We start from the raw sequence: 15,011 nt of genomic DNA, 5'->3' as shown, positions 1-15,011 counted from the left end.
AGGTTAGAGTCCTGATCTGGACTTCAGATTTCCTCTTGTACTCTGTTGTTTGTTTAATGTGTATAAGAAGATTGCCTTTGTAAGTAAGAATTGGAAGAACTAAATATCTATAAGGAGATTAATTTTTGTCATATGATAAGAGTTTCATCTATCTCTTTATTGCCCAGAATTGGTTCTCAGGATTTTTGCAGCCATGAACAGGGATCTCTAATTATGGTGAAACCATTTTGTGATAAGAAAAGGATCAGCTATGTAATCTGTGGACATGGAAAAAGAATAGAATATATTTGTAATCAACCCTTTGATTCTGCAATTTCCTCTTAAACATTTAACAGGAAGCAATCAAGGACAACATTATTTTCTTCCTAGAATACTATGAAAGAGGCTTCCTTTCTTTAACTCAACTTTTTGGAAACCAGCTTTGCAGAGGAGCACATTAAACTCGGATGCTGACCATTCTCTCCCTTCAGTGTAGAGCAACATTAATATCGAGTAGTAGTGGGTTGCTAAAGGCCCTCTTCTATCTTCATCAAGAAGCATTTCCACTATTAAGACACCACCACCTGTTTCAAAATAAATTTCAATATATATATTTAGAAATGAGAAAATGCTGCTATAGTACTTATTTCAGCAGCCAATGAACATTTCATAACATTTTGAAAATACCCAAATTGTACGTTATGAATCATTCTTTCAAATATGTTACATATATTCTTGCCAATAGACAATACAGGTCAATTTTTTGTTGTTCTTGGATAGTTTGTCAATTTGCAGATATTTTAAATACAGTATTATGCAAGTCTTCTCTCAATCTTTTGAAGACATTGACCATGTAAAGCTTTTTCTGTTCTACATTGTTGCCCCCAGGTTTTGCAAGGTCTACTTTTCCTTCTCTAAGCCATTGGCCAGTCTTGCTGAATATTTTTAATTTTAGTGTACCGTCCATGTAATAGTTTGTCTTGTCATTCCCCTTTTCTATTCCTTCCAGATAGTCCTCAAAATATGACCAAAATGAGCCCAAAATTTCTGTTGTTAAGCAAGACAGTTATTAAGTGAGTTTTCCATTTATTGCCAGAGTTGTTAAGTGAATCATGCCATCATTAAACAAATCTGGCTTCTCCATTGACTTTGCTTGTCATTTGCCAGCTGGGAAGGCTACAAATAGTGATAACACAACCTATTCAGTTATACTTATAGCTGTGATGTACATTTGTTGGTTTGCTTCTTGCAGTGAGCTGGTGCATATGTTTGATATTGGCGTCTTTAAATGTTTGTGCTAGCTGTTTCTTTGGAACACGTTTCAACACAGGCAACCTTATTCTGTTGTCTTTGTATTGTTTTAGATGCCCAGTTATTTTTGTTTCAATTCTTCTACTTCTTTAGTTAGATAGCTTTGTTCTTTCTGGGGCAGAGAAGGTGCCTGGTTTCCAAATGAAAATAATTCTATAGCTGTTCTGTCTTCCTCTTACTGGCAAATCTCCCTGACTTGATTGACTCTATACTCTGTGTTTCTTCTGCAGAGCCTCTTGATTTCTTTGCCCTGGGAAGATTTCCCCAGTTCTTCCAATTCCGTTTCTGTGAATACCTTATTTCATATTATAAATTGTCATTGATATACTAGTCTCCGTTCTGTTATTTCTGATTCTGGATGTTGTTCTTTTCAGAACTGGTGCATTAATTTAAAATATCATCATCTTGTTTGATTTGACCTGTAATAACATCATTATTTCTTTGTTTCCAATCACTGCATATTAGCAATAGGTAAACATTTTTCCTTCCATTAGTTTTGCAGCTGCTGGTCCTAGTTACTCAGCCAACAGTCCTGAGTCCTATAGCCCAGTTTTCACCAGATGTTCAAAGACTCTAACAACTAGCATGGTCCCTGCTGACCTGAGACACCACTGAACTGGTACAGGTTTCTGTAATTTACATTTCACCATATTTTTTAGGGGAGAGACATTCTTTGTCTGACTCCCCTGATGAAACCATCCAGCATGGTTGATCCTCTGGCATAGCCCTCAGTTTCATCATAGCATATAAACCCCACAACCACACCAAGGTAGGGGCGCACTGGAGTTGTTATTATTATAATCTTCCACGATGAAGAAGTTATTACTTATCAATTTAGTCATTTTTGCAGCAAGTGTAGAATGATTGCAAACATATATCTAGGCAGTAAAGTCCAAGAACGGGTAAAGAGCCACAGGGACATAAAGAGAGTTCTTTTTCATTTGTAGCACAGCAAATAAAATAGAAATGAATCTGATTTGCACAATAAAAGCTTTTTGGGTTGTATAGCAGAAATAGCTGGAAGGGTCACACTGGAACCAGAATTTTTCTGGTCCTGCAGCTAAATAAGTTAAGATGCAGTTGAATGCCCAGGAAAACTGGATGGTGAATTTGCAATGACACCAGATTTAGGGGAGTTCAAAACTTGAGCCAAGTATGAACTTTGGCAGTTCCTTAGCAGATTTAACTTTCTATGATTAAAGAACACCTACCAGGTTTGCAGGCCTGGTAAACTTTGGATAACAGCTGCAAACATCCCTCGTCCGACAAGACGTGCAGAGTCCTGGCCAAAATGTAGAGGTCAGCTTCAGGAATGGGATCTTTAAAAAAATCACCTACAAAAATGAGTAAAATCTCATAAAGCACCATGCTTTCCAGATTATTCTGACAGAATAATCTCCTCTCTTTAAAAGCCACAGAATCCTGTCTGCCTGTGAAAGCTTTTTGTGCTTAGCAAGACATGAGTTCAACCCACATGGAACATCACATCTTTTACCTGCATGGAAAGTGATCCTGGTCTCTTCCGAAGGCAAACCATGGTTCTTGGAGGCTTCCACTACTTCAGGGAGATCAAAAATGGTCACAGCACATTTTGGGTAGAGTGAAATCAATTCTTTAGCTAAACCACCAGTGTTTCCTTAAAGACAGCACAAAATGTAATTAAGTAACTGCAGAAGAAAATTTTGTACATGTCCCACTTTTTTGTCTGCTTCCACCTGCCTGTAATTGGAACCTAGAACTAAGGAGAAATTTCCTGACAGGGAATGATTAATCAATGGAACAACTTGCCTCCAGAAGTTGTTAGTTCTCCAACGCTGAAGGTTTTTAAGAAGCGATTGAAGAAACATTTGTCTGAAATGGTGTAGGCTATACTGCTTGGACTAGAAGACCTCCAAGGTCGGTTTCAACTGTTATTCTGTTATGTTCCTCCATTCTATGAGAATTCCTCAGGATGGAATCACTAAATATGCCAAATATCCAAAAACACCACCATTCAATGCAGATTGAACAGTGAAAAACTGAACGTAATTTCAAAGTGGACTAAATCCCACATCATCTTCAGTCATGGTCTCTTGCATTCCCCAAATGTTCTCAGGATCCTTTATTCATGAGCTGCTACCGGTATGCTCTGATTTCAGTTTCTTTCCAATTAGGTCAGCACTGGAAGAGGAGAAGACTGTTTTCTTTTCAGAAATGTTTCCCCTTTTCAAACAGCCTCTGCCAATTTCTCCACTGACTGTAATATTGTATCAGGTCAAAGTGACAGTTAATCATCTCTAAAACAGGACTATTCCTCAGAGTCTGCTATAGACATCCTAAAGTGGTTTTTGATCTCCCAAGGATTTCTCCTTTTCCAAATGCAGATGAGAAAATTTGTAAGAGAAGTTAAGAACCCATCCAGCCCATTGTCCCAACATGTGAAGAAGATGGCAAAGCGCTGGCTGAACTTACCACCCAGATCGCAAATGAGTGGGAACTGGGAGAGGTCAAAGGCAGAAAGCACTTCTCTTCCTACCACAGGCCAGATTTCCTTCATGAAATTGGAGAAGGTTTGTAACTCTTCCTTTGATCTAGAATTAAAATAAACATCTCTAAATATAACTTTATGAAATGCTATTGTTGTAATTGTTTTTACATATCTATTTATGTTTGAATTAAAGGAGTTCTTTTTACAGCATCACTTAAATGATGTTGATCAGAATTTGGAAAAATCTGCATGTGATACATGGAACAATCCTATAATTTTGGTTGACAATGTTATAATGTTCTGGAAATAAAGCAGATTCCCGTAGGTGCTCTAACTACAGACCTGTGCTTTGTATAAAAAAAAGAAACACTTGGTCAATTAGTTGTGCCCCAACAATATTCCAGTGCCCTAAAAGAGAAGTTGAATATGGTGATGAGTCAGGATCATATGATGGTGAAGATTAATCATATTGGTTAGTTTCCCACAAAATAATTACTCTAATGACCATTCTCTAAAATAAAAATGTTACCTGTACATGACCTCATACGTCTTGTTTGAGGGAGAGCCATATATCGATGGTATCTGATTTTTTCCTGTCCTAAAAGAATTTTTAAAATGTTAGAAAGAAACAAGACAATCCTCCTAGCATTTTCTTCTGCATAGAAGTAGATCCTGAATGTCTTACAGGATTTTCAAAGATCAGATTTTATGATAAAGGTTTCCTTATTAAGCCAGTACTCCTTTACTCTCTCAAGTATGGTGCAAAACGATCTTATGCATCTCTACCAGGAAATAAAGAACACCAGGCTGGTAGTTTAGATTGCTTAGTTGAAATAGTTTAGGTAGCTTAGTTGAAGAAAGTTGATGAGGGTAATGAACCCAACTCACTTCTTTTTTTTTATTATTAATTTTTTTTTATTTTTTGTTACATGAACAACATATGCCCATACCAGTGGGAAAAGAAAAAATCAAAAGACAAAAAACAGAAAACAAGGCAGGGGGGAAAAAAAAGGAAAAAAAAGAAAAAAACAAAAGAAAAAAAGAAAAAACACAAGTATATATTATAAAAAAGTATATCAGCTGATTACAACATGTTTTTGTGCATCTCTTCCATTAATTCATATTAATTCAAATATCTTAACTCAAATGTTTACCATATTGACATTATCATACCTCCACTTTTAGTTGACTACAGTTGTTTAAACATCCTTCATTCTTAACTATGCCAAAAATTTAATCCATAACCACATGCTAGCATTTCATTTACTTGTTTATAAAATCCTCCATTAACATCAAATCCTCATATCCTGTTTTAGCTAAACATCTATAATATTTAATACCAAAAATTCCATCCTCCATGTATATAGTTTACTATCATTCTCCTTTCTTTATGTAATTATATCATATATCATAGCATTTTCCCCATATTAGTTAAGATTTAACTGTATATAGTTTTATTTTATTTTTTAATAGTGATAATTATTGTGATTAATAACCTTTATATATGGTCCAAAAATATTTCTAACCTTCCCTTCTCATATCCAATTATTATTTATCATATAAACTCCACATTATATACATTACTATCATTATCAATTATTATTCAACTATGTCTATTACAAATAAAATTAATTAGTTTTAGCTAATTTTGAATTGTATTCTTCCATCTATCAGCCTGTGTCTCTCCAATAAGAAAACCTCCTTAATCCTGTTGCCATTCGTGGATCAAGTTCTCCAAACGTCTTTATGAGCAAGTCCAAACAAGAAGATCTTTGCACCTTTTTGCTTAAGGTGCCTCTCATATAATATTGCCGTCCTCCGTTTATTCCCCTTTTCAGCTTGTCTTTAATTCTCAGTGGTGGTATCAAAAGTTTTGCAAATGATATTTCATAAAGTATAAATTCTTTAATGCTTCTCATTCCTCCTATGCTCTGTCTTTCGAAGTAAATCTTCTGTGTGGCTGCCCCCACTTCAAACATTCCATCTTTTTCTCCCTCAGAGGTAAACCAGATGCCCGGAATGTCAGCAAATTGAAAATCTTCATCTCTGACATCCTTCGTTTGTATTTCAGGAACATTCAAACATTCAACATTCTCATTTTTTTCTTCATATTTTGTTGTTAGAAACAGCAAATAATCCAGCTTCCTCTCAAATCTATCGAATGTATCAGATAACTTTTGTAGTGTGGAAAAAATCATTTGAAATGAATCATTTGAAACTTGAACAGATGCCATCTTTGTACGCAGTTAGTATTTTCCCTTTAGAAACTTTAAGGTATTTGCAAGTAAAAACAAGCTGGGAGCTGTACAATCTTATCTGATCTTAGACCAACCCAGCCAAGCAATAAAAGTGTCAAGTTGTAGGGAGCAAAATTATAGTAAATTGGTTTACAGCCCACTTACAGAGAGTCAGAGGAGATGTTGGAGTAATCTTTCCTTTGTCCATGTAAGTAGCATTTAAAACATTTAAAAAATAGGGTAACCACCGTCCATAAACCCATAAAGAGATCGAAATCGCCACTAAATTATTCTGTTCTTTGGTTTCAATTAGCTTAAATTTTTATGCGGACCGTCTCTCTCTGAGTAATAAAATCACCTTATCAGCTGGAAACACTCTCGCCATTCTTAGGGGCAACCTGCAGTTTCGGTTAGCTTACGGCTAATCCAGAAGTCACTGGCAAAGGAGGTTAAATTCCAACCCCCCAGGGACTTTGCGAACGTCTCTGGGGTCACTGGATCTCCTCCTACCTTTCACTGTCTCTCCGGGACAGCTTGGGTCCGAAATGGACCGTCCAATTTCCTTCGGAAGAGGGGAATTTCAGGAATAGCCTGAAAATCCGTCTTCTCACTGCTAAGCCCCGCCTTCTCTCCCAACTCACTTCTATATTGCTGCCTTTTTAACCAGGTACAAATTCTTTGTTGTCCCTATTTTTTTAAAAGTGATAATTTAATAATTTGGGTTTAAAGGAAGATTCAGAGGCAATCTCAATTCAGCAGGTTTATGAATTCATTGTTGATGAATTTGTAGATTAAAAGAAAAACCTGAAATCTTTTTGTTTTAAGATTTATATCGGATAGAGTGGCTAAACAATTAATCAGTCACTAGTTTGTGTCTGATCCTTCACAACCCCATGAAGCATACTGGTCCCCCTATTCTCCACTGTTTCTCTGAGTTTGCCCAAACTCATATTCATTAAGCTGCTGACACTATCTAACTTTTCTCATCCATCATCACCTTCTATTTTTGCCTTCAGTCTTTCCAGCATTTCTGTGAGGCCCCTCTTTTCCTTTGGTGGCCAGAGTATTTGAGCTTTAGCTTCAGTATCTGAGCTTCCAAAGAATAGTCAGAGTTGATTATCTTTAAGATTGACTGAGTTGATCTCCTTGCAGTCCTTGAAGGCAAATAGAGTGTTCCTAAATCAAGTGGTTTCTAAAACCTGTAGAGTTTTAATATGGTGGGGATCGTCATTCTAGTAGTTAGCATACTAAACAGGGAAGGTCTACCTTATGAAGACTGGAGTGATATACAGGTAGTCCTCAGGTTACCACAATTTGTTTAGCAACCATTCATAGTTTCAATAGTATTGAATTAACGGTGTTTATGACTGGAAGTTGGAAGTCACATTCACATGAAGGTATTGCTCAATTAACTACAGTCCTCACATAACAATGGAAACTGAGATTGCTAGAATAACAGTTGCTAAGGAACATTCACCTGACAGCACACTTTATGATGGCATCACTTAGTGATGGAAATTCCAGTCTAATTGCTGCTTGAACTTGTAACCGGGAATATGATGACATTTTCACATTTTAAAAATTATGTTAACACCCAAATTCTTATATATAATAAGCAGGTTATTAAAATACACCACTATTTTCATTGTTTATTTTTCTTTGAAATGTAGCAGGGGGAGAGGAGTGAATAAAAGGAGGGTTTGGGAGGAAGCAGAGGGGACAGAGGGAGTACAAAAGGGGAAAGGAGGGGCTTGGCTGGGGGGAAGAGGAAAAAAAAGGAAAGGGGAGGAAAGGAGCAGGAAGCAGGGAGAGTGGAAGTGAGACCAAGGGAAAAAGGGGGGAAATAAGGGAATAGGACAGCAGAGGCTTCTATGGGCCAAGCCTGAGGGAGAAAAGAGAATAGAATAGTAGAGGCTTCAGTGGGCCAAGCCTGAGGGAGAGAAGAGTTTGAGTGAAAGGAGGCAAGCAGAGGAAACTACGAAGGAGCAGAGGCTGTGGAAGGAGAGCCCAGCAGACAGTTCAAGAGAGAGTGAAGATAGAGAAAGAGGAAGAAGCTCCAAGCAGCTACCTGAATACCACCCCATTCGTGACTTGCCTGCTTAGAGGAGGCTGACAACCACCCCATCACTTGACCCTGGGAAGTTGAAGTGCATCAGAGAGGGACCAGATTGGACTGGCAGCCATACGAAGAGGGCCAGGAGAACCCAGACTCCAGGGGCCCTTACGAGGGTTAGCGCTACAGAAAAATTAGCTGAATATTGTTAAATCCCATAACATACATCTGAAAACATCATTCAAGCCAGTAACTCCAGTCCTCCTATTTACAAAAGGTTACCGATCAGTCATAAACTTTAATCTCAGTTCTTCTTCTTAATGAAATGACTCCATGGCATAACTTTAAATGTTTGCTTTTCTTGCTTTTATTATTAGAGTTTGGGTTTCTGTTCAAGTTTTTCTTGTGTAAAACTTTTTAATGTTGGTACCAATTACAATAGAGGGGAAATTCTGAGGAGCAACATAATGGCTGTCTGTAATTTACTGCTGTTGTATTTTCATTTTGGCATATATGATTTAGAGAATTCCAATTTAATAAGGATTAATAAATAATTTCCTTACTAAAAACTAATAATGTCTTTAATTGTACCATTAAAGGATAATAACTCCTTAAGTCAGTTCAGGATATGGTGACTATATGAAGATGGTCATAGTTTTATTGGCAAAAGGAAACACATTTTTATATAGAAATAAGAAACCAATTGTTATTGAACAACAATTTTCTTCTGATATTTTTTTTCTTTTTTCTCACTGTTTGGGTACCTGTTCTCCATAGATCTGAGATTTGTGAGTCTCCAACCCAAGGAATAATCAGATACAGCTCAACATAATTTTTATAAGAGCATTCATGATTAACCTGATTCTGTGAATGCTGCTATTGAATATTTTAATACTAATTAACTGAGATCTGATTAAAGCTGTGAGGAAATAATAACAGATGTGCCTATGTAGGAGTTTACAACTATAGTGTATATCTCATGTTTTGAAATGGGAGGAGAAAGACTTCAAAACAACCCAGAAAGGCAGAAGATTTTCCTTGATTTTTCTAAAAGAAGGAAAATATGAAAGAATTGATCTGAACGGGAAATTTCAGTGATAATAATCCAATGTCATTGCAATTAAGGAAATATCTCTGTTAATGTTATATTCAACATTCAGAATGTGAAATTTCCTTAGTTTCTTGTGGACTAGGATCTAATAATTCTGGTATTAGGATGATTTTTCATGCTCTAATGTTATTATTCTGGTTTACTAGCCCCCTGCTGGATTTGTTTACCTTACAGCATCAGAGAAATATTGCATTGATGGATACACAACTTCAGAATAGAATGATATAGTTTGATACTGAGACTTTGGGCTTGATTTGACCAGGTAGAGATTGGTAAAGTCTGTGTTTCCATAAAGATCTAAAAAAAATAATAATACTGGTATCATTGCATGTAAACTTTCAATTCATTATAGTTTCTTTGTCTACTTCTTTAAAAACAGATTATGCTGTATTTATCTCAAGCACATCATAATAATATGAGAGCCAGTTTGATGTAGTGGTTAATGTATGATGCTAAATTTCTTGGAGACTATAAGTCCTGTGTCACATTAGACACAAAGCCAGCTCTTTGCGCTGGTCATTTTCTCTCAAGTCTAGGAAGCAGGCAATGGTAAACCTCTTCTGAAAACCTTGCCACACAACCTGCAAGGACCTGTCATTTGGCCAAGTGCAATGGCTGTTTTTTCCCCTCCACATTTCATCTGATTTAGAATTTGGATATAATTTCATTTTGAAAATTGGTTCAGTCCCATAGTACAGTAATGGTCATGGTTTGGAAGCAACGTTGGTTTTGTTTTGAAATAACCAAAGACACCAACTCAACATGCTAATGTTTTACTTCTGGTTTATATGACTTTCCAAGAATGGATATAAAACAGTGGTAAGACCAAAAAGGTGCTGTGAAGCAGACTGGACCAAATCTCAAGGAAAGTGATAAAGTGATCAATACATAAAAATACAGACACAAATCCAGTTACTACATACCATATAGTGGGACCTCGGGTGCTGACTGTAATCCGTTCCAGACTTCGGTCAGCACCCAATTTGGTCATGACCAGAAGAAAGACAGACTGCGCAGGCGCACACATTAAAGAAAACGGCACAGAAGGGGAAATTGCTGTGGCTATGTTTATTCGGCACCCGAGGATGTGTTTGTGACCTGAGTGAAGTGGATTTAGTGGATTTAGCAGATTTTTCAGTCGACACTTGCATTGTTCATGGTCTGAGCCATTTAGGACCCAAAGGTCTCACTGTACCAGCTTTCTGGCATGTGATTTCTGGAATCTCCCCTTCTGCAAACTCTTGGATCTGTCAAGCTCAACAGGTGCAGTCATGTATTGCCTATTATTATGGAATAATTGATGGCCATTCCATTTGCGCCCTCCTTTTCACAAGATTACCTTTGCCATCTTTGCACTCCAGTGTCAGGAGCTTTAACCCCACACAGGCCTCCAGCAGCCTCTGCATCGTGATGGGGCTGGTGCTCAAGCGTTCCGCAATAGTTGTGGAAGACAGCTGTTCCCTCGACTCTCTCAGCAGATCAAAGACACCCAGTTCACAGGCAGTTGAAATGATCTAGGAAGAAACAGCAAGAAAAAAAAGCCATGGCTTTCCTCTCAGTTCACATCCAACAATCCCAGAATCTATTTGTGTGGTTTACCGAAGAACGAATCAAGCAGGGCTACACATGTAATTAAACCAATACAAGAATAAATGTTGAAGCTGCCTTCTACTATAATAAACACTGTTGAGACCCCACATTTAGAATTCAAAATTTCCTGAAATAAATTCAACCCAAATTTAGCAAATAAATTTCTAAACTCAGGGATTAGATATAGGACAGATATAGACTTTGTTGCAATTTAGAGTCAAAAACATGAAGAAGGATGTACAATCATTAAATTCTTTAGCAAATTACAACATAAACTTTGGTGATTCTATTGTTTTCACAACTATTAAGAAGTATTATTCACCTTATTGTCACAATAGTTTGCAGAGTTAAAATTGTTTAATGCTTTATGAATACTAATTAAATTAATACAATAATAAATGTTGAACCTCCTATCTATTATAGTAAACATTGCTGAAACCTGACATCTAGTTTTTGTTGCAAGATTAGAGTTAAAACATGCAGGAAAATATACAGTCACTAGATTATTTAGTAAATTGGTGGAAGATTATTCGTGGAGATCAATGTTAGTCCATAGGATGTGGAAATTCTGTAACAAACATGAAGCTTTAATCATCTGGTAATAAAAAACGATGTTATGAAAACCTACTAAGGAATTTACCTTATTACACCTATCATGGTGTAATCAAATTTTATAAACTTATTTTTAGTTTCTTATTGGCAAAAGAAGAGCATATTTGAGCCAGGAAACTAATCTACAGATATCCAATGAAGCTTGTCCGCTCAGAAGACACAAGAAAAAATCTTGCAGCCATTTAATAGCTGACTCTTTCATTACAACATAAACTTTGGTGATTCTATTGTTTTTAAACCATTAAGAAGCTGAGAAATGGAAGGTCTTTTGTATTTTCAAAGTTAAGTGTTCATATTTGGAAATACTAACCCATCTTACCTTAAAAGTTATAAATGAATGCTGGTAGCTAAACAATGTTTGAATGTTTTCAATTTCTTCTAGTGAACTCATTGTTCTTGGCTTCTCTCGTTGACCAAAAGAACCTTCCTTCAGCCAAAATATTTGGTATTCCTGAAATTGGCAAAATATAGGTGTCCAGATAAAGTATGGAAAACATTAATAAAGAGAGAACAATGGTACACTTAGAAGGTTTTCAAGAGTCCTTCAGCAAAGGCTCCTGAATAAATTGAGCTGCCCTGGTATTAGAGGACAGGTGCTCTCATGGAGAGACCTGAAAACCAGGAAGCGTATATGCAGGTCTGATTGGCACACCTTAAGAAAACCATGACATAGTTCTAAAAAGTATAAATTTGGAGGATGGAGCTGCCTTTCTAAGATGTAAATGTTCAATCTGAATGGCAAGCAATAAAAACAATCCAGAGAGAATATGAGGCCATCCCCACAAACAAAACAAAGCCAGTGAAAGAAAGGGAAATTCTGAAAGGGATTTGTTCATTTCCAGCCAAGCATCTTAAGCATTTCTTTATATATATTCAAGTTAAATTACTGCTTCTCATCTTTAATGCCCTTTATCCATTAACTCCATGACTGCCAGAACTTATTTCTCTTGGGAACCCTAGAGGTAGGGCTCCTCCCCCCCCCCCCACCAAATTCTCCTTTCAGAGTATCTGTCCCTTGGTTCTCCATACCTGACTTGGAAAAAGTAGTGTCAAAACTGTTCAGATAATTTTCCTTTAAACTATTTGAGAAAATGGAAAATAATGAGAAAAGGAAGAAAGAAAAGAACTGGCCTTTTGTTTCAGGAAAATATGTAGGAGTGAGGGCTAAGTATATGTGTACAGCAACACATTTTAGAATATGGAAATATATAGTGTCCGAAGTTTCATATTAAAATATATTTTATTCTTTGTATTGTTTTCATCTTCCCTTAAAAAACATTAACAGAAACAAGAATAGACTGAGAATCAGTGAATTCACTAGATAATTGACAGTAAGGTGAAACTAAGTTAATCAAATAAAAATAGCAAATAAGGAAATATCTTTTAATCAAACTTCCTCAAACTCCCCAAATAAGTTACTTAGACCTAGGCACTTCCACCCCAAGACAAGCTCCCCTATCAAAGTAGGTTGCTGTACAGGGGTGGGTTTCAAAAATTGTTCGAACCTACTCTGTGGGCGTGGCCTCCTTTGTGGGAGTGGCTTGCTGCCCATGTGACCGGATGGGAGTGGCTTGCCACCCATGTGACCGGATGGGAGTGGCTTGCCACCCATGTGACCAGATGGGAGTGGCCTGCCACCCATGTGACCTGGTGGGAGTGGCCAAGACGATGTTATTACTAGATATTACTAATTACTAGATATTATTAATATTACTAGATCATTATTAATGCATAGATAACTGTGGGACATTACACACCCACCCACACCCACAAACTACGACAGTGCTAGGAAAACACCAAAAAAAAAAAAATCCCCCCCCCCAAAAAAAAGACTGCCAATGAAACCAGTTTTTTTTCCCCTAAGCCTAAGAACAGGAAAGACAAAGTCACTGGAATAAAAACCATCAAGGCAATGTGGAAAATTATAAAGGACAGGCACTCACAGAACCATCAACCACCTCAGAATTACCTGAACAAGTAAGGTGACCAGATTTTCAGATTGGTAAAGAGGGACACCATTGACCGGGGGGGGGGGAGCTAGGCCGCGGCAGTTACTGCCAGCCCGCGACCTCGCTAGGGACGTCTGGTCACCTTAATTATATACATCCTCTCTCTCTCTATCCATCCATCCATCTGTCTGTCTATCTGCCTGCCTATCTAGTTATGGTATCCCTCTCCCTCTTTCCCCCTCTCTTTCTCCATCCATCTATCTGCTTGCCTACCTATCTCTCTCTCTTTCTCTCTATCCATCCGTCTATCTGCCTGCCTATCTGTCTATCTAGTTATGGTCTCTCTCTCTCTCTCCCTCTCCCTCCCTCATCTCATTATCATCTATCTCAGTGTTTCTCCACCTTTTTATAAAAATATTTTTTTATTTATTTTTTGTTACATAGACGACACATACCCACGACAATAAAAACAAAACAAAACAAAAAGAAAAAAACCCATCATCACATACAGCATGTCGTTTGGTTACAAATGTTTTAACATTTATCATTCTTATACATTTATTATTTCATTTAATAGGTTATAATATACAGTTTGGGTTGCTTTGTTTACCATCCCTTCCTCCTGTTATAACACCACCTTATTTTCCCTTTCTTTTCTCCCTTCCTCCCTTCTCTACTTTCTTCCTTCCTGCTCTCCTTTCCCTTCCTTCTTCCTGTACCTTTCTCCTACTCCTGCTCTTCCTCATCCCCTTCCTACCCTCTCTCCTCCACTTTCTCTCCTTTCCATCCTCCTCTTCTTAACTCTTTCTTTTCACCCTCTCTCCCTTCTCTACTTTCTTCCTTCCTCCTCTCCTTCCCCTTCCTTCTTCCCTTACCTCTCCTTTGCTCCTGCTCTTCCTGTTTCTCTTCCTACCCTCTCTCCTTCCTTTTCTCTCCCTTCCATCCTCCTTTCCTTTCCCTTTCCTTTCTCCCTCCCTTCCTTCTCTACTTTCCTCCTTCCTTCTCTCCTTCCCCTTCCTTCTTCCCTTACCTTTCTCCTACTCCTGCTCTTCCTCTTCCCCTTTCTACCCTCTCTCCCCCTCTTTCTCTCCTTTCCATCCTCCTCTCCTTACCTCTTTCTTCTTTCCCCCATCTTCCTTTCATTCTCTCCTCCTTCTCCCTTTCTCCCAACTCCCTTTCTGGGAGTTGAAGTCCACACACTTTCAAGTCTCCAAGGTGGAGAAAGACTGATCTATCTAATTAATATAATTATTTCTCCCTCTCTTTTTCACTCTCTTTCCAGCGCACACACGCAAATGCATAGGGCAGCCCACCTCACACACAGGTAACTCCGGGCGGCTTAAGGGAAGAGGACAGCCTACCACTCACCCACGCGGGGTGGGGGGGCAGGATTTCGCCAAGAAAAGTTAACTTTCCTGCGAAAGGGGCCGGCAGTCTCTCAGCTCTTCCCGGCCAGGGAGACCTTCCACCACTTCCACTCCTGCGACCCTCCTCCCGCCTCCTCGGAGCTTCAAGCAAGCTAACTGGGAAGGCCGGGGAAGAAGAAGAAGAGGCGGTGCGAGGTCAGCGGTCCTTGGAGGCGTGGCGGAAGCCCTGCTAAAGCGCCCCTTTCCCAGCTCGGCTGCCATTGCTGCTGCTCATGGCAGAAGGGGAGGAGGAGGAGGAGGAAGATAAAGTGGTGGGGCGGTTCCTGCAGCCGCCA

General features: G+C 38.2%; 1 protein-coding gene across 1 annotated transcript; it reads right to left on the bottom strand.

Moving 5' to 3' along the window:
• Positions 1 to 354: 354 nt before the first annotated feature.
• Positions 355 to 11,751, bottom strand: LOC116514618 (acetylserotonin O-methyltransferase-like). Its single transcript, XM_032226235.1, has 8 exons — positions 11,680 to 11,751; positions 10,498 to 10,672; positions 9,326 to 9,455; positions 4,287 to 4,355; positions 3,742 to 3,860; positions 2,786 to 2,926; positions 2,502 to 2,624; positions 355 to 563 (listed from the first exon to the last, which is right to left on the bottom strand). Exons 1-8 carry the CDS (start codon positions 11,749 to 11,751, stop codon positions 355 to 357), a joined length of 1,038 nt encoding a protein of 345 aa, XP_032082126.1.
• Between the last annotated feature and the right edge of the window lie 3,260 nt (positions 11,752 to 15,011).

Source organism: Thamnophis elegans, chromosome 11, assembly GCF_009769535.1.
Source record: "Thamnophis elegans isolate rThaEle1 chromosome 11, rThaEle1.pri, whole genome shotgun sequence".
Lineage (NCBI taxonomy): Eukaryota > Metazoa > Chordata > Lepidosauria > Squamata > Colubridae > Thamnophis > Thamnophis elegans.
The sequence above is the reverse complement of the archived record's forward strand: the minus strand, read 5'-3'. Positions and strand labels throughout refer to the sequence as shown.